This window comes from Epinephelus fuscoguttatus, linkage group LG14 (assembly GCF_011397635.1).
Source record: "Epinephelus fuscoguttatus linkage group LG14, E.fuscoguttatus.final_Chr_v1".
NCBI classification, from domain to species: Eukaryota; Metazoa; Chordata; class Actinopteri; order Perciformes; family Serranidae; genus Epinephelus; species Epinephelus fuscoguttatus.
The window spans coordinates 1613894-1635186 of NC_064765.1; the positions used below are offsets into that span (position 1 = coordinate 1613894).

General features: G+C 42.2%; 1 protein-coding gene across 1 annotated transcript in view; it reads right to left on the minus strand.

Annotated features, from left to right (window-relative positions):
* Window positions 1–21293, minus strand: part of gfra4a (GDNF family receptor alpha 4a) — a 242910-nt gene that overhangs the window by 57988 nt on the left and 163629 nt on the right. Inside the window, exons 2-3 of the mRNA XM_049596165.1 lie at window positions 12483–12764; window positions 8410–8490 (exon numbers count right to left, since the gene is read on the minus strand). Of these exons, the coding sequence (XP_049452122.1) occupies window positions 8410–8490; window positions 12483–12764 (363 nt within the window). The remainder of the gene's footprint in view (window positions 1–8409; window positions 8491–12482; window positions 12765–21293) is intronic.

Here is a 21293-nt window from a genome sequence, read left to right on the forward strand (position 1 = left end):
CACCTCTGTGGAGGCAGCGGAGAGCCCCTTTCATACCCGTCTTTTTTTGGCCACATTATTTCCTGATCCATCATCATGTGCATTTTTTCCCCCCCGAGCGACCTCACAGTCAATACGGCCATGATGACGTTCAGCTCCTGTGGCAGAAAGCGCCGCTCATTAGTTTGTAAACTGCCTGTACTTGTGTCTCCTGCCTGGTGAATTCGGCTCTCACCAAGCTGTCATATAAAATATGAATGGCCTTGGAGAACAGGCTAACAACCCATCACAAAGAGCAGGTTATTCCCAACCTAACTGCAAAGCAGGCGGGTGGAGGACGAGGACCTGATGGAGCTCCAGGTCGGGATGACTAATTGCATCCAGCGACCACATGTGCAGAAAATTAAATCAGCTTTCACGTGAGATCCATGTTGTTATGCTGCTTTTTAAATCCATTATGTATTGAGGAGACCTGCTGAACATGTTCGCTCTGATTCAGGAACATCCTGCTTCATATTCAGGCCTCACACACACCCACACCTCAGACCTGCCCAGTAAAACCATTCCATCCACAGCTGCTGCTCACTGGACCCTCCGCAGGCTGAATGCACTCCAGCTTGTTTTCCAGTCGCAGGCTCGCTGCTGTAAAATTCATCAGCTCATAGCTGCATCTGAAATCTGAACTTCAGTCTGAGAGAGTTTCAACAGTTACACATAAAAACCAGCAGAGTGTATCTGAGATCAGAGTCTGAAGTTTAGCGTAACTTTAGCTTTACAGGAGATTTTGATTTACTTTAAAATTCTTGATCATAACGAGAAATAGTAATATTTTATTTACAACTTTTGTTGTATTTGTTAGTATAAAACTAGGATCACTGCCCTGTGGTTGTATGACTCCGCCCACCAGTCCAGTCTCCATCCATGTCAGCGAAAACATCATTCACATTCACCACGCTACTGAGAAATGGTCCTGAAGCCCCGACATAAAAAGTTATGTCGGGGCTTCAGGACACTTGGATCACTACGGACGAGCAGTATGGAGATATTTTGTGGTTTCAATGATGTGTTTTTGGACGTTTGAATCTGGGGCGCCATCAGCCTCCATTAGGTGGAGTTGTGTTGCTACCTCCTCTCCCCTTGGATCTCTGCAAGTGATGTGAGGACTCTAAAACTTCACCTGAGCCTCCCTCGGCATATGGGTGAGTAGATAATGGCTGAATTTTCATTTTTGGGTGCACTATCCCTTTAAGTGTATAATACTCCAGTGCTTAAATAAATCCATGTCATAACCATTTTAAGATTTAAGTCAAGTACTTAAGAAAAAAATCTCCAGTTAAGGGAAAGCTCTGCTGTGATATACAGTGATTAAATTAATGAACATGTTACAGTGATGCTTTTGAATCTGAGGTCCAGTACTTTCTGATCAGGTATCTGACACATGGGGCCGATAATAATTATTATTATTATTATTAATAATATCATCATAACACAACAGTGATGTAGAAATCAGACTAATTTTAAAATACGCTGCTTTTGTCATTGTTTTTAAGATAATTGACTAAAACATTTAAATATTTATGAGACGAGTTTTTGGGTTATTTAAGTGTTATATTAATCGAGCAAAAAAAATTTAGAAAAAATTAGTCATTAGATTCGTCCACTAATCAAAAACTGTGCAGCCCTACCTACATGAAACTGCTCACAACAAGGTCTGTGGATGATATTGAGTGATCAGGTCATGATTTCTGGAAAGAGACACTGATGTTGAGTTTTTCAGATGAATATTTTCTGGTGCTTTGAGCTCCACAAGCTGAGTGACATCTAGTTCTGTTATACTGGCGAGAAGGCAGACATCTCTACGGCTGATATCTCAGCAACACTCTGCAACTCACACCAAAACTATCCAGACTGATAAACAGCTCTACAGGGAAGAGGAAGGATATGTGCTTTTGATTTGGGGCGCACTGTCCCTTTAAGAGTCTTTCAGGGTGGTCACATTCATTTTAGACAAACAATGAAAAAACTGCTTTTTCATACACAGTGTGTTGAGATGTTTCACTGAGCAGGAGGACAATAAAAAGGACAGAACAGCCTCAAATTAAAGCTTCACACTTCACCCTCAGTGTTTCACTTGTTTCACAGAGCTTGAGACCGACCTGTTGCGTTGAAGCAAAGGAAACAGAACTGTTGGTATTTGTCTCACAGCCATGGAGCATGAAGGAGAAAATCCCAGTAAGGAAAAACAATGGAGGCCGATGATGCGTTAAAAAGCTTCTTTCTCAGTGCAGAACATCTTAATGTGTTTAAACTGAGGCACTCTCTTAATACCACTGCCTTCACTGTAGTTAACTGATGAGTTGGTAAAGGTTGGAGTCTTCTGTTGTTTAAATAATCCTCTGAATATGATGAGCTGTGGCTCCGCCGTGCGTCTTTGAAAAGGGTCATTACTCTGTTTGAGGGAGAGATGCTATAAGGGCGGAAAAACACCCATTAATCACGTCTTTGTTGTTTTGGCAGTCGACTTGTCGAGATGCATGGCGTGGATGTCAACTTTGACCTCCCGTGGAGTCGCTGCAGTGAAATTTACGAGGAGGCAGTACAGTGCAGGTCTGTCGCTGCGGTAATTCAAAGCAGCAGAAAACATGCGGCATCGTTTTAACAAGCAGCTTATGTATAAGGTCACAAAAATGTACTGTCAGCCATGTTTAAGGGGGCATCCACTGAATCTGAATGGTTTGGTTTAGTTCACATGAGTGCCCACGACCTCCTGTAAATAACAATAGCCTGAAGAAAATACATGACTGCTGCAAACTGCTGTGTGCAGTGTGTAATTATTATAACTGAATATGACAGAGACCGACTAGAATCACTGCCCTGTGGCTATATGACTCCGCCCACCAGTCCACGTTTGGTCATGGACTTTCCACGTCCACATATGACGTCCAAGGTACCCTGGGTGTGTTGGTTGTTGACGTTCTGGGACGCCGTGTCAACTTCAGCCTGTTACATGCGTTGTCTGTTTTCAAAATACACTTCTGTTTTCACAGGAAATGTACAGTTTGATACAGTCTCTTTCAAAATAAAAGCATTACGTTGGTACAACACCACAGGTTTAAGAATACATACAAACTACCTAAGTATACACAGACGTGAAAAGCTGCTTGTAATAATGCAAATATTGCACATAATTGAGATATTGTACTCATGTAACTGAGATAGATGCAAGGTCATTGTGACCTTGACCTTTGACCACCAAAATTTTATCAGATTATTGATGAGTCTGAGTGAACACTGGTGCCAAATTTGAAAAAAGTCCCTCAAGGTGTTCTTGAGATATCGTGTTCACGAGGGGGAGATAGACAGGTCACAGTGACCTTGACCTTTGACCACCAAACTCTAATGAGTGGAGTCCAAATGAATGTCTGTGCCAAATTTGAAGAAATTTTCTTGTGGCATTCTTGAGATATCATGCAAACAAGAGTGAGACAGACAGATGGACAACCAGAAAACATAATGCCTCAGAGGCATAAAAATGTGGATACAAGCATCGAGCTGATTTCTCTCAGTCACTCTCAGAATAAATAATTGCTGAAAAATATTCTGAGGAGCACAAGAAGTAGGAAAAACTGATGGTAAGCAGAAATGTCCTTTAAAGAGCTGAACTTTGAACATGTGAATGGATTGTGTAGCTGACAGTGTGCAGCAGCAACAAATGTCCTACAGAAGAAGAAGAAGAAGAAGAAGAAGAAGAAGAAGAAGAAGAAGTCAGAATAAAAACAGAGAGCCAGAGGAACAATAGAGCGATCGCTCCCAGCGATGACATAATGAATTAGTTAGGGAGACAAGGGTGAAAGTTTCAGCGTGCAAGAGGATTTTGTGGGAATCATGAACGGCACTGAGCTGATATCAGAACCACAGCGCTCTGCTGAGAGTCATGAAGGGCCTGGAAACAGCTGGAAACATCCATGAGAATGAACGCAGCCTGAGAGGAGCTGCAGAGTCCAGCAGAGCTGCTGTCGGGGAGGATACATACGTGTAGAAGGTAAAGACTGGATGTACAGGAGAGGTGGACGTATACTGTTGATACTTTAAGGCCACATTCAAAGATTACATGTTAATACATGTTAGAGATGTTTTCATGCCCCAACAGACAACATTCACTCTACACAACTTCAGCTCCTGCTGTTGTGCAGAGCAAAAAGAAGAAGAAGATGCCTGCACACCGGTGATAGCTGTGGCCCAAAGCATTATGTCTTCAGGTTGTCTGTATGTCTGGCAGAATCTCATGAATGTGATCTCTCAAGAACATCTTATGCAATTTTTTTTTTTTTTTAAATTTGGCACAAACATCTTCATGGTCTCAAGGATAGACTAACTAGGTTTCAGTGGTCAAATGTTACAGGTCACTGTGACCTTGCCTCCATTTCATGTTGTGAATCCGATATCTCAAGAAGGTCTTAAGGGAATCTCCTCAAATTTGGCACCAACGTCCACGCGAACAAATTAGAATTTGGTAGATGAAGGTCAAAGGTCATTGTTTTTGGCCATAACTCAGGAATTCATACACCAATTATGACCAAACTTGACACAAATGTCTAACAGGATAAAATAATGAAGGTCAAAAGGTCAAAGGTCAGCTTGACTGTGACATCATCATGTCACAGTCAAGTCATGACATTCATGACAGTCATGACATTTGGTCAGATACTGAATTGGTGACTCTAATCTTGAAAGTGTGCTAATATTAATTAGCACACTTTATTAATCTCTAGTTGTGATATGTACATATATATATATATATATATGTACATATCACAACTAGAGATTAAGGTGGTACAACAAACATGCTACGGCAAGGGGGAGCCAGGAGGACTGGTCACAGTGGGGATGACATCATCATCATCCCTACACTCCGAGATTGGGTACCAAGCCCCAAGCCCTTATGACACAGATTCCCTTACAGCAGGGGTGAAACCTGGCACCCCTGAAGCCAATTACCAAGGCTACGTGACAAAGTTCCCTTGGAAAGTCTGAAACTAGGACAGCTGATATAAACCACAGCAACAGTGATCCTAGAGATGCCTGGCTACAAGATGAACGCCATGAGCCGCAAAGAGTGCTACCCTCCATGGAGAAGGAGGCCAGAGGCCAAGATCAAGGCAACAAGGAGAGAGGTTAGTCAGCTACAGAAAGGTGTGGGGAAGAAAGAGATACCTAGGAAGTAAAACAAACTGTCTATACCTGAGGCACTGGAGACTGCTGAGCAAAGGCTCACAGCTCTGGCTACCTGCCTAAAGAGATACACAAGAGAAGCAGGAGCCTGGAGAATATATATCTATGAAGTCTGAAGAGGCAAACATCAGACATGTTGCAAATACAGCCACAGTCTATCAAGATGATCTACATCTCCTCCTGTCTGCACAACAACTAAATGTACAGCTGGAGTCTGTAAACTGTGATGGACTGTTTGGGTTCTAATCACCTTAGTTCTCTGTTCTAAATAAGTCTGGTTAACCTCGGGGTTGTATCTGAACCATCAGATCTGTTTGGTGACTGAAATCGTATCATAATCAGTGATGATCCAGAATCATTCAGCTGTCTCATGTGCACACATACAGCTTTAACCTGCTGTGTGAAAATATAACACTCCAGATGTGAACTTTAACCGTGAACTGACTCAGTGGTAAAGCTGTGCTGAGTAGAGTTTCCATGTCCCCTGATCTCTGCAGCACATCTCTGAGTAACACAGCAGAACTGTTACACAACCTGAACATAACCTGAATTTACCTTCAGGGCTTTTATGCAAACTGTCTCCTGAACTGGCCTCACAGCTCTGTTAAACCATTTGCCTCTCGTCCCTGTGGTCTAAGAAAAAAAAGAGCATGTGCAGTTTGCTAATGTCAGCCTGAATTATTTCAGGTTAGAAGTCATGAAATTCAGATTTGACACTGATCCCTCATCGCCATTAGGAGCTGCCAACATACAAAACTACCTTGTGCAACTTTAACATGACGAGGATCCCCGGGATCCCCCGGTAAATACAAGAAACATCACTGCTTATCTGCTTCCAAAAGAATAAACAGCTCTGACTGGTTCTCTCTGAGCAGCTGTGTTTTATTCATCAGAGTGACAACATACATATATCTCAGAAATATACACACATGCAGGTCATTACCCAGGAGTGTGAAAAATGAAAAATATAACTTAACTTGGAAAACATTCATAGTTCTGTTATTAGACTGTAATGATGACTAACAACCACCAACTTTCACCCAGGAGGCCGGTGTTCATTTCCTGTAAGACTGTAAAGCCAAACCCTGTTCTTTTTTTCTAAATGTAACCACGTGTGCGTGTTGGCTAAACGTAACCACGTGTGCGTGTTGGCTAAACGTAACCACGTGTGTGTGTGTGTGTGTGTGTGTGTGTGTGTGTGTGTGTGTTGGCTAAACGTAACCACGTGTGTTGGCTAAACATAACCACGTGTGTGTGTTGGCTAAACGTAACCACGTGTGTTGGCTAAACATAACCACGTGTGTGTGTTGGCTAAACGTAACCACGTGTGTTGGCTAAACATAACCACGTGTGTGTGTTGGCTAAACATAACCACGTGTGTTGGCTAAACGTAACCACGTGTGTGTGTGTGTGTGTTGGCTAAATGTAACCACGTGTGTTGGCTAAACATAACCACGTGTGTGTGTTGGCTAAACGTAGCCACGTGTGTGTGTGTTGGCTAAATGTAACCACGTGTGTGTGTGTGTTGGCTAAACGTAACCACGTGTGTGTGTGTGTGTGTCGGCTAAACGTAACCACGTGTGTGTCAGCTAAACGTAACCACGTGTGTGTGTTGGCTAAATGTAACCATGTGTGTGTGTCGACTAAACGTAACTACGTGTGTGTGTGTGTGTGTGTGTGTGTGTGTTGGCTAAACGTAACCACGTGTGTTGGCTAAATGTAACCACGTGTGTGTGCATGTTGGCTAAATGTAACCACGTGTGTGTGTGTGTGTGTGTATGTGTGTGTGTGTGTGTGTGTTGGCTAAATGTAACCACGTGTGTGAATCGGCTAAACGTAACCACATGTGTGTGTGTTGGCTAAACGTAACCACGTGTTGGCGATGTTGTACCGACGTAGTGCTTTTATTTTGAAAGAGACTGTATCAAACTGTACATTTCCTGTGAAAACAGAAGTGTATTTTGAAAACAGACAATGCATGTAACAGGCTGAAGTTGACACGGCGTCCCAGAACGTCAACAACCAACACACCCAGGGTACCTTGGACGTCATATGTTAATGACCAAACATGGACATGTGACGAGGTCACAGTGAGGATGAGTGACATCATCATGAATTTGAAGATTGAAAAATACCTTTTAACTGTGTTTTTTTAGTTTATTTGTCATGCTGAAAGCCACACAACAACTCCTCAGCGTGGCAGTGGATGTGACGTTCTGTGTGTGTTTCCTTTCACAGCGACTGTACCCACAGTAAAGGTGTCACTGTCTTTAAACAAACCAGCTGGACTCTCTTTAGGCTTAGTGTTGGGGCCACCTCTGTTCTTGTTGCTCTCTGTTGGAGAAACACAGTGTTTAACTGTTGGAATGAAGCCATGTCGTCCCTTTGAGCTGTCATTACACACTTGTTTAAACTTTTTTTTTGTGTGTATGTAGGACATTTATCATTAGACTGGAAGGCATATGCATGACTGCCTTCCATACTAATCACTTCATTTAAGTCATTATTTAAGTTTCGCAGACTCTCCATCTCGGCTTCACTCATCCAGAGTATAATTGCCGTCGGAGAAAACAAAACACTTGACTTCATGTCCTCTCCGGGGGAAAAAATGTAACTCCTCATTTGTGTGCAGCCTCTCTCGTTTCCAAACCTCCAACAGGAAGAAGCGTGGTGTTGTCTGAGTAAACAAACCCGCTCTGTCTGTCTCCCATTTTCTTTTTCTCACTTCCTCTGTCTCTTTCTCCCTCTCACCTCTTACCCAGACTTTTTTCCGTCTTTCAGTTCTTCGCTCTCTCCATCTCCATCTCTCCCCCCTCCACAAGTTGTGCTGCTTCCAGATGCATTAAAGTAAATAGGTAATTAATCTGTGCCTCGGGGGCTAACAGCAGCACATACCAGCCCTGCGGCTCGCCCACAGGCACAGAGGCAAGACAGAAGCAAACTGTGGGTAGTTACTCATCAAAAACCCACCTGCATATCCCTCCGCCTCCTCCGTCACAATAACGTGGGGTAACGTCTCGATCTGCTCTTTCTTTGACTCCTAACTTGGTTGGGACCCACTTGTTTGTTTGTTGTGGTGATAAATGGATGCTTCTGACTGTCTAAAGTGTCTAAACTTCCCTCTCTGTCTGCTCTGTGAGAGCGACCCAAGGCAAAAAGCAGAGGAGCACTTGTAGCGGTGGCAGCTCGCCCACTCACCTGCAGCGATGGAGGCCAGGCGCACGTAGTCGGAGCCCCTCTCCTCTGGTTCGTACGGGTAGCTCTCCACCAGGCTGAGTCCTGCCAACACAGAGCACAGAGGTCAGCTCTGTTGTCATGACAACCTAAAATAATGCTGCTCTTTTCTTCTTATTTTTTTTTAACAGCAGAATTTGTCTTTTCAGTGTCCTGAAACACTGAGAAAAAATCACTATATCTCATAAAGTTGAATCCAAGGTTACAGGAAGGAGACAAAATAATTCAGACGCTTCATGTGTGTTCAGATGAACCTGTGAGAGACAATGATCTGCTGTAGACACACTGACGGGCAGCAGAAACCAGGAGACCACTGAAACATCAAAACTCTGGAGCATCAGACAGCAACATCTGTGCAGACGTGGCCCCTAAAGCAAATACACATCCTGTAAAATTCACCTCTCCAAGTCAAACCCAAAGTAAACTGAGAGCTGTTCTGTTCCATATTTAGTACATGTACATGCATTTGGTCTCATTTGAAAGGTTGGGCGGAATTTATCTGCGATGAAACGACGCCATAGGCTCTCTGTCAATGTAGATTTTCAGTATTTTGTGTGATTGATCCCTCAGGGATTTATACACAGGGATTTATCCTGGCTGCAATATGAGCAGAGGAAATCTCAGCTTGTCGCTAGGCTAATTTATACAATGTAAAATGCCATAGGCTTGTGCTAATAACGTTAGCATGTTGTATTTGTTTGGAAAACGTGTTTAGTATGAGACAGTTGTTTTGTCAGTGAACCTTGTGAGTTGTAATGGAGCTGAATTTTGTAACATTACCTTTGTTAAATTTTGCTGTTGTCCCTGGTTTTATATGAGTAGAGGAAATCTCTGCTAGCTGCTAATTTATACAATGTAAAATGCCATAGGCTTGTGCTAATAACGTTAGCATGTTGTATTTGTGGGGAAAATGTGTCCAGATAAAGACAAGTGTTTGTCTGTGAATGCTGCGAGTTATAGTGAAGCTGATTTGTGTTTGACACTGTCTCTATTAAGCCATGTTTAATGTGTGTTTAATGTGTGTTTTGAGTCAACTAAACTTTACAGCACTTCACAGAAACTCCACCACCAACTGGTGTTGTGGAGATGTAACTGCAGAGTGACACAGACACACCACCACACAGGTATAAATGCTCACAACAGCGAAGGCGTAGGAGATATACAAGTTTAAAAACACTAAAATAAAAGTTATTTTTATCTTCACGTATTTTCTTGATAAAAGCTGCTGCAGATGACTGAACTGGGAGAACTGGGAGGTATCAGCCAGAAAACACAATGGGGCCATATCATGAAGTCTCACATTGTCCAAATGTGCTCCAGTTAACATCTAAAAGTCCTCATGTATTTGTAGTTTGTAGTTTCATGTATTATCCTCAGGCCATTTTCCAAAGCGGGACCCTCATCCACCCATTGGGGGGAATTTCATACTTCCTGCTATCATAATCCAATTAATCATATTTCCATATGTATTTTGTTTTTTTTTTTTTGTTTTTTTTGGCTGAAAAAATGGCTTCAAATGAATGATAAGAGAAAAGTAAAATCAAACACTGAAGACATTGCTGCAAGAAATTCAAAATCCAGTTCATGTGATTCCATGACTGTTCATGGAGCTCAGTGTGCAGAAATAATTTTAAAAATGGCAATCTTCCTTTTTCACTCAACAAAATGTTGTCTTGACAAGATAGCATATCATGGTTGGTACCTATGGATGCCTCAGGTCCTCCAGTTTAATATGATACCTGTGTCTTCACTGTAGCTTTAGAGCTGAGCTGATGCAGCAGGTTTTATACGCGAACATTACTTTGTCTCACACCTCACCTTCAGCTCCGCCTGTCACACCTGCTGCTTCTTTACGTTTCTGCTGGATTATGTCCATCGTCTCTCTGCTCCGCTCATCGTCCTGTTCTCTCTGTGCTCTGACCAGCAAGCCAGTAAACAAGCTATGATGCACGACATTAGATATTTTGCTGATATCCGATATGCTGATGTGTAACAACTTATTTGGGTGTTAACCGATACAGATATGGATTTATCCCTTTTTCCCACCTAATCTTAAAGATCACTGAGTCATACATGCTCTCATGGTGACGGCCCACCAGCAGATGGAGACATGAAATACTGTTCAGTGTCTGTAATATTCATTCACTTTGCACAATAAGAAAAAGCATTTTGGACGATTCTAATAGTTCATTTTAAAGCCGATATCTGCAGACAACACTGACATGTGGATATTATTTTGCACCCCTAGTTCAAGCACTGACATATTCATACAGACAGGAAGTATCACACTTATCACATGACACCTGGATTAATGTCTCATGTTGGTAAAATGAACGTTGAGTTCACAGGTAACAGCTCCAGTGGACATTCCAGCTTGATAATGTGCCACTGTGACTAAAATTTAAAGGAAAATAGTGTAGTTAAGGAAACTAATCAATATGCAGGATCAGCGACTTTCAAGCCACTTTGGAGGATTTCAAGGGGGTTGAAGCTGCTCGCCTGGTGAGCCAGCCTGAAGGCAACACGACGAAAGCTGACTGCCGTGTCCCGTCATGTTGCACCTGAACACACCGCAAAGAGTACAACTGATGGCGAACCAGCACGTCCGTTCTGCGCCTGCATGAGAGGAAATGACTCTCTCGGTCGTCTGTATGCGTCATTGAAAAAGGGAAACAGGAAGAGCGCCTTGATGCTAGTTAGCCAGTTAGCACGTTAGCAACACAATCAGAGCATATTTACCGTGCTCCAGTGAACAATAACACAAACCATCAGGAAACGTTTCTGCCAAAGAGAAAAATAATCTGACCTCATGGATCACAGGAGTCACACACTGTTTCATGGATGAAAATTTCAAAACTTTTACACGACTTCTCAAGGACCCATAATATTTTTTTTCTTTGCCCTATTTGCCCGACGTTTCTCAAACATATCAGATTCAAACTACATAATGTCAGCCAGCCGGCAGATGTGACGAGAGACACAGAACGCTGGGAGAAAACAAAGGAACGTACGTGATGGTAAACAAATGTTGTCACCCACTAGAGCTACTGTACGTAACATCGTCAGCTACACAAAATAAATTTGCTCTGAAGTTACAGGAAAGTTATTCATGGGTGATTACTGTAAAAATGTCTTTACACATAACAAAATTCCAGGACTTTTCCAGGTTTCCCATGACCGTGGGAACCCTGGCAACAAGTTTGTTTTGGTCTCACTCCCTCTGGATTCAGCTGTTCTAAGACGATATCTAGTCAATAAAATATCTATTATTGCCCTGATCTATCTGTGACCAAACTGAACCCAGTTTCATGTCTTGGCGTCTTTTGGGCAACAAATCAACAAATCGTTGTTTACTGGGGAGAAACAGCTGCAACAGAAAACCAAAAAAATATGCTCGACATTATCTGTAAGTATCAGGTGGTTGGAAACCTCTGCTTAACAGCCTGAAAGATAACATTACAAATGTTAAAGGGGAGTTTGCTTCAGTCGTTTCTAACATTGTTAATGAAGCGTATGTATTATTTCACTGCACTCCATCCTGTAAATGATAATTACTGATGGATTTATTGTGTGTTTTGTTTATTATCTCCATTATGTGTCATCTACGTTTGCACTTGACTTGAAGATATTCACAACGTTGTCAGCCGTGTCGTGCTGTTGCTCTGTTTCATGTGTTGTGAATATAAAACTATATGTTAAACACCTAGTTGTGAATGTAAATGCGGAGCAGACAAATACTAATAACAGGGTTTAATGCAGGAAGTGACAAAGCATTTGGACTACGCACAAAGTGATCAAACACAGTGAGTGTGGGAGGAAGAAAAGGAATCAGAGCCTCGTTATAACTGTTTGTGACACAATAATCACCCTGTTTTATTTCAGCTGGGACTTTGCTGCTGAGCTCTGTGGAGGCGGAGGCCTAACGTGTGTGTAACGGGCGGCACACACTCCGTAATCCCAACAACATCCTGTACCTGCTCCTGCCCACCTCGGGGAACACACCCATTGGGTTGTGTGTGTGTTGATGATGGTCTCACCGTGCAGCACGGACTGATGCAGGCTCCAGTAGATGCTCAGGCAGTTCTTCTCCTTCTTCATGCCTCGTTTACATTGGCAGCCGTGCAGAGGAGTGGACAGCAGTGCCGTCATGGCGTTCTCACACTGGTTTCGCGCCCCGGGCCCCAGCTTCACGCTGCCGTCCCCCGCCACACACTGCCTGAGGGTGCGCAGGCGCGGGCTGCAGGTGTCGTCGCTGGAGCAGGTGTCTCCGGCACGCAGGCAGTCCCTCCCGCCTGCAGAGAGAGCCATACGTGGGACTCCTGTGGGACAGACAGAGGACAGGTCAGTGTGGCGTTGTGGAGACACATGATGCAATGGGTCTGTGGGTTGGTTTTCTGTTCGCATGTTCAGTGAAGCTTCAGAGGCTGATTGTACGTATAAATCATACCATAAAACAAACAAAAAAATCTATCAGGCTGTTAAAGAGCAGCTCAAACTCTGAGACAAAGGAAACTAAAAACACTAAAATATGACTTCTCTTTTCATCTATTTAACCATCATGATGAAAAAGAAAATAAGGGCAGACACACACTTCATGTTGAAGTCATAGAAATACAAACACAGATGCCTTAGAGACCAGTTGTGAGTGGACGTCACAGTTACGTCACAGCAGTTGTGCACACATCGTAGTGGCAGAAAAACAGCAGATATCAGAGAGAAACTGTTGAGATACCCGAAACAAAAATGTTCTGTTGTGCCGTTGGATGTCAGAACAGGAATACAAAAAAAATCACCTCTACTTTTACAGAGAACCGTCACAGAGGACGCCATTTGAATCCGAACCAAGGCCTCTCTGGTGGCTCAAATTTGATGTCAGTAAGTATTAATAATCAAGGACAATGAGACAAATCCATGTTTGACAAATGTTTTTACACTTCTTAGGATGATGAATTATTTTTCACCAGGTTAGTAATTAAGTTCATGTCAGTCGAACACACACTCCTCTCACACTCGGAGACAATTTTTTTTTTTTTTTCCTACAACACGTAGATGATAAACCCTTTATTATAAAAACGATTCCTTGCAATCAGTTGAAAAATATAAAAGTTATGGTGCTTTTTATCCAGAAAACCTGCAGCTCTCCTGTTAACTGTCATTTGTTTACAGGTGAGTCTGACCCTCTTAAATATGGCGGCGCCGTTGACGCCGTCTCTGCAATGACTGACACAGGCAATGTGATGTACAAATGCCTGTGATCTTAATATACAAACTGACTCACATCTTTAGACTATAAGAATAATAAAATAATACCAGGATTAAACTGGAGAGGACTGAAACAGGGACACTGGAGAGGAGCTGTAAATGAAGCCAACAGCCTGACTGTGAATTAAACATTATTTTATTTACTGTTATTAGGCCGACTTAATGTTGCAGATCTGGTGCCAATAAACATTTAAATGGGATTATTCTCCTCCAAAACACAGTGAGCCGTCGCTTTAACTGATATGGAAAATTTGGCAAAGATTAAAATGCATTAAAAATAACATCAGGATTTATTTTTTTTTAAACATTTCAAAAACTGTACAAATGACACTGAGTCTTGTCTTATCCATCACATGTCTTTAACCTGTCGTCAAATACAGACAGTGTCACAGCGACACACAGGAACCCTTCAGCGTCTCTATGTGACTCAAACACACTGGAACATGAGGTCAAAGCTGTGAAACAGTCACAGTTAGGTTTAAGCAACAAAACGACCTGAACAGGTTTTAGACAAAAGATCATGTTTGGGTTAAAATAAGAACGTTTGTGACGTAATGAGACATAAATAAATCCTGATGACGCCAGCTCAATGTTCTGTTCTCTGTGTCAGCCTGGTTTCACTGCCGTCCTACCTCATAGCATGAAATTAAAATCCAGCTGGGGCCAATCAGGGATCAGCACCATAGTTGACTGTGTAAGCAGCCAGTAAGGCACTACGTTGCAGCTGATGATGTAAACTGCAGGCAGCAGCTTGCAGAACAGTGATGGCGCTAACTCTAACGTTAGCAGAGTAAACTCAGCAATAAGTGAAGTAACTATGCACTAATCTGATATCTGGATCAAATATCGGCCCGATATCATCAGAACAGATGGATCGGGTATCGGAAAATGCAACCTGTACCTGAGGAGATCCTTTGCCTTTGAATCTATTGCAACAAGAGCTACGTCACACGTCACTGGGGGGAAGGAGAGAATCTGCTGTGTGGAGGTATTTCACACTATTTCAACTGCTGCTGCACAATTGTTTATTTTTGTTATAGATAAATAGTTCATCATTGCATTAATCTGTTTCATCTTGTTTCATTTTATCTTAGGAAAGAACTGTGTCGTCATCAACGCCTGATGCCTCCAGTCTTTTCTCTCCTACATGTAAAGGTATATAGCTTTCAGCTCAACCATGGTATCAGATCAGCATCAGGTATCGGCTGATACTCAGAGCCACAGCATCGGGATCGAAACTGAAAAAGCTGGATCGGTGCATCTCTAGAAGTTACTGCAGAAATAGAGTCAGTAACAGTTAAACAAGAACAACAGTTTGACCTCACTGAGCGTTTTGGAGAACGTTTTCACCGTTCTGACTGGATTTGACAAAAGTTTGATTTAGCAACTGATGATGATGATGATGAAGATGTTCCCAGAGTTTTGTTACACTGACTTCCTGATGAGCTTTAACTGTGAGGTTACAGGTAAATACAGTTATATTACAGGAGCAAACTGCTAAATCACAGCAAACAGCTGTAAATATGAGACAGTAACTTACTGTGAAAGTGATGCAACTAACAGCCAGAAAGTTACTGTCAGGGTACAGTCAGATATTTTACAGTGCAAGGTTTGAATTTACATTCATACAGGAAGTGAACAGCTGCGTCAAGTCGGTGGTTGTTGGACACGTCCATGACCCCTCCTGCCAATCCTTCGGACTTTCACGTCCTAAACTTATGCTGTTGTCCAGCCGTGTTTCCCCCTGACACCACCATGCTGCGTTGAAAAGACAGCTTTTTTCATTGGTGTTGCTGCTAATCGATGAGTTTGGAGTGAGACCAGTTAGACACTGCATGTGTACGAGCCCTGAGCCCGTACTCATGCCAGAACATTGGAGTTCTACGGTTAAGAAAATGTGTTGCAAAGTAAAGAGCTGTCTGACAGCAAGGTGAAGTGGTGAAAATACTCTCAAACAACATCCACTTAGACTGATACTGATTCTTTATTGTGGCTAAAATACATGTTGCTGAGCCCCCGTCCACAGCAGGACTGGGGGCCGACTGACGTCTACTGTACGTGAGACTCACTGCAGAGGACCCCACTGAAAATGAGATGCTGTAACTCAAGGGTCTTTCCATTCAATAGAATTAATTCTACAGATAAGTTTATGATACGACCGCACTTCTAAATGTCCAAACTCCCTGTAAACAAACAAGCTGAATTAATGTGGCCGTTTATGATCCAGTGAGTCGCTGCTGCTGAAATGATGTAAATTGTATTGAGTTTAATATTCAGATTTTTACATCCCCTGTCAGGAGCAATCAAACCTGGTCAACGATCCATCTCATTGTTCCAGTCTTTTAGAATCACATTCATAAAGCCGAGGTGGGGGGAGGGGGGGGGGGGGGGGGCTGCCATATTATTCATGAATTCATACAGTTGTCACACAGAATCCATCCGACACCACTGACCAGATTTTGATGAAACTTTGGGGGTATGAAGCGTCTCACCGATCCATCCTGACATGCTCCAAGTGACACTGAGGTGTTTGAGCCGCCGTCAAAATAAAGTGTCAGGTTTGTTTCTGATTGGCCCGGAGAAGAGCCGCCGCGTTTGTGGGGGAACAACTTGTTTACTGTTGTCTTGTTTCATGTGGCACTAATAACATGCAAGCTTTATTCCCCCGAGGACACAACATAAATACTTGTTTATTCCCAGCTGTCACACAGCTCTTAGAGACACTCTTAAAAAAGACGCAGTGTTCTTTGATCCGTCTCTTTTCTCTGCTGTGGAACAACACAGACACATTTACACAGTGTACGCTGTGAAACCTAAACGACTGATCGACAGATACAGAAACAACAGAGAGGACAGTGAACTGCTTAAAGTGGTCACTTGACTCGTAAAAAGTGGGTCACAGCTGACAGTTTGAAAACCCTCTTTTATTTTATATATAAGCAAAGTGTCACTTAATAAATACGACTGCATTTCCTGTTTCTTTTGTTGCCATTATTTGCATGTTTGTTGAAACATGATGCAACGTTACTGTGGCTGCGTCCGAAGAACGAGTGAGAGCAATTACACTCGTCTTAGTTCGGTGAAAGACACAAACTTGGATTGGTGTACAGTTGCACTAGAATTGCAATAGAATTGGTCTGCCAGTGCCAACACTGGTTTTTCTCACTTCATATCTTCAAATGCTTCATATCCCTAAAATCTGTACAACCTGAGCTGCAAGGTTATGTGAGTCAATGAACCATTATAAATGATCACTGTATTGAAATAGTGTCATTGCAAAAAATGCAAAAATCTGACATGTTTTTTCATCAGATTTTACAAAATAAAAACACAAATCATTTTGATCCAACAGATTTGTAAATGTCAAAACATACAGAGAATACTGCTAAACACTCCACAAATCATTTGAGCTGTGTGCATTATTTAGTTTTTGAGATATGCTCATGTTTATGAGCAGAGTGAAAAGACGTGATTCATCAGTCATTCTTCTGGTGCCACCACGTATTTTCACGGGGATTTGCATCGCGAGTAACGTAGTGCAGTGACGTCACTATGAGCGTACAACATGATGACAGAGAAGACAGAAGCCTTCAGCTTTCTGCTGCAAAATGAATGGATGTTGTAGCTATTACGGTTTTTATTTTACATCGATATATATACAGGATAACACAAACGACAATCTCTGCTAGGTAAGGTAATGTAAAGTCATGACGTGATGACACAGAAGACAGAAGCCTGAGGTTTCTGCTGCAAAAAGAAAAATCTAAAAGCTATTATGGTTTTTAATTTTAGATCGATATATATATACAGGATTATGCAAACAACAATGTCATGCAGCCTTTGCAGGGAAATTCTTGAATAAATTCCTCCATAATTACAGTGAAATACCTTGTTTGCACCACACGTAAGGTAAGTTAACAGAAGGTCATGACATGATGACGGGGAAGACAGAAGCCTTTTAGCTTTCTGCTGCAGAAAGACTCAGTGTTCTCTCTGCAAACAGGACGTCCATGTTTATAGGGTTGATACGGAACACAGGTGGAAAATTATTTCTGTTCCTTTAGTGTTGATTTGGTTTATTATAGTCTCGCTCACCAAGAAAAGAAAGGTCTGGCTGCGCCGACTCTCACTTTAAGATTGGAGAAAAAAACAGCCCGGCTTTTTTTATTTCTTTCAACCAATCACAGTTGTTCTGGGCGGTGCCACAGCAACGGTGCGCTTGCAAAAGAATTGCCGGGGGGAAACAGGTTTTGGTGTAACACGCCCACAAAAATATCACCTGCAGGACGTGAACCATGGCAGAAAAATGGCTACATCCCCGCAAGATCAAACACCGCAAAAGTTAGTAAAGGACGTTTGTTGACTATGACAACCGGAGGTGGTAGGGCGGGACTTCAGCAGGTGGCTCGTTCCGCCCAATGAGAGGCTGATCTATGCAGCGAACTTCCGCCCACTCAGACTAGGTTTATTAGATACGTACAGAGGCAGTTGGGTCTCTGCTGCTGAGCTGCTCGGCTCAAAGCATAGTGTTCTAACATCATTTCAGCGAGCCTCACTTCCTCTCGAGCAGCAAGACAGCACAGGAAGTGCACAAAAGACGCCTCTCCACGCTTTGTACTGCAACTCCACACCTCATTGGTCATTACTGCAAAGCCTCACCTCAGTGAGTTCACGACCTGTCACAGGTTGGTTTGTTGACACTGAAGTTAGCGTGCTACAATGGCTGTTTGGCAACGGTACCAAAGTATTCTCACTCTCAACTCGTCACATGTTCAGTGGACTTTGACGCTTACATATGACGCGCTGGGCGTCCTGGTTTTGTCTGTTGTTGACATTCTGGAACACTGTGTTAATTTACGCCTGTTACATGCATTGTGCATTCTTTTTCAAAATAAAATACACTATTTTCCAGTGGAATTTCAAACTGGCGCCAGGCAACGTCCTATAATTCCACCCAGACAGGACGTCTTGCTCGTCGGTGTCTGATGCAGAATCACTCACCATGCTGGGATAGTTGACGACTTTGGAATGATGTGTTGACGATACACATAAAAATGGCCGCCACTGTCCATCCATTTTACTCATTCTGTTTCTATGGTCTGAACCAAATTTCATGGCAGTCTGTTCAATGGTTGCTGAGATATTTCACTTCAAACCACAAATGTCAACCTGCTGGTGGCGTCAGAGGGAAGGTCAGAGGATCACAGCATTTATTAGGATTCGTTATCCTGGTGCTATGGATATGTTCACCAAACTTCATGGTAATTTGTGTGAAGATATTTTACCGACTGCCCGACTGACTGACCAGCAGCCGTCCCTACAGTCGACTTCACGTTGGGTCCGTTCTTCCGTCCAAACTCCTGCTGTGCTCTTAAACTTTGTTCAAACCCACAGAACTTTACTTTCAACTCTGCTTCAGTCCCTAAGTTTGTGAATACCTGATATGTCAGGCTGGATTTGTTGAAATGTGTATGAAATGATGCACAAGACATCTCCAATATTTCCATTTGAGGGGAAGGTGCAACCAGAAAAATATGGGTTTGGATGTGTCAGCCGGTGTAAACACACGGCTTCGATAAAGAGCTGGAACAAGCTGAGACAGAATATATATGAAACCCTGTCAGACGGGAGGAAGACGAGGATTTTCCTACTTTAAAGCTTCTTAAAGGGAGACACACAGCAGGTGAACAGGGTCAGATTATAACCTCTAACGTCCCCTGTTGATCACTCACATTAAGATTATTATTCGTTGTATTACAGGTTTTATAACATTTTATGTTTAAAAATGCAAATTATCTAGTTTGGTATGAGCTGATTTAAACATATTTCCAGGACAGAAATCTGAACACTGAATAAAGTCAGGTTCAAAATTCTTGTTTCATTTTGTTGTCACATCAGAGTCGAAGGTTTTTACAGAGGGAATCTGTTTATATCACTCCGTAAGTCAGAAAATATTGTCAACAGCCATAAAGAAAAATAAATGTTCACTTTGTTTATAGGAATAAAATGTTCCATAAATCAGGCTGTGAATAAAATATGAATAAATCTCTGTGTAAAATCCTTCTGAATATAAACAGGAATAAATCTGGAGAGTTTGGTGGATGTGTTGCTGAGGTGGGGAGATTTTTGGCTCAAAATTCAGTTTAAGAAAACGACCTTTAAGCCTTTAACATCCACACTAAGAAAAAGCAATGAAAACATTTCCTGGGGGCAATAATCACAAAAAATTAATGTTGTTTTTATGTTTTTAACAGACCACATATTTTTTAATTTTCAAATAAAGGCCTCGACCAAACGACTGAGAAGTCATGGTCATTTGTAAAACAGAAAGAAACAACCAAATCTACAGACCCTGTGTCGACCTGTAGCTCCCACAGCAGATGGTTAATTTTAGATACATTATCATAGCTTCACTACGTTTACCATAAAAGGGCAAATGAAGCGTTTGTTGGGGCAAGTTTTTAAATAATTATTTGACGCCTATTAGACTTTTACGTCTTGTATAAAGTGACATAAACCTGTTCAGTCAGACCTCTGAAACTATAACATGTTGAGTGAAATCTCTTCACACAGAGCGCTCATGTCTACAGTGAGTTTTTTGCAATTAACTTCCTGTTAAGGTCAATCTGGTGTCACTCTGACATCATTGAATATGGACGCTTGGTCACTGACTTGCGTTGGTCAAACACCAACAAAAAAAGAACTCCTTTCACATCGGCATGATGTGCTGCTGGATGTCGTTATTCTGTAATGGCACCTGGTGGCATCAGGGGGAACATGGCCCGACAACAGTTAGGAAGACTAACACTCCGACAAGGCTTAACGTAACCACGTGTGTGTGTTGGCTAAATGTAACCACGTGTGTGTGTTGGCTAAACGTAACCACGTGTGTGTGTTGGCTAAACGTAACCACGTGTGTGTGTTGGCTAAACGTAACCATGTGTGTGTGTGTGTTGGCTAAATGTAACCACGTGTGTGTGTTGGCTAAACGTAACCACGTGTGTGTGTTGGCTAAACGTAACCATGTGTGTGTGTGTGTTGGCTAAATGTAACCACGTGTGTGTGTTGGCTAAATGTAACCACGTGTGTGTGTTGGCTAAACGTAACCACGTGTGTGTGTTGGCTAAATGTAACCACGTGTGTGTGTGTGTTGGCTAAATGTAACCACGTGTGTGTGTTGGCTAAATGTAACCACGTGTGTGTGTGTTGGCTAAACGTAACCACGTGTGTGTCATTCGTTGATTGCTACATTGAGGCAACTGTTTTTTTTTGTATTTTCTGAAATCTTATCTTAAAATATGCAAATGAGGCATTATTATTAAATATGTGCTTTTTGCATAAATTTTCAGAACAAAAATCTGAATTAAAATAAGTTGAAATGTGATTGTTGGGCCGATTCTTTCCACTAGTCTGAAAGAAGACATGTCATGCATGCAAACAGCCCAAACTGACCAGTGCATAAAAATGTCTTCACCTTGGGTCGGGGGCTGTGTGTCCAGGGCTTAATGAAATAAACATTAAAACAATTCTTTTTGTCTTTCAGAAGCGTTTTAAACAATTTAAAGTGACAGTAATTTGTTCTAGAC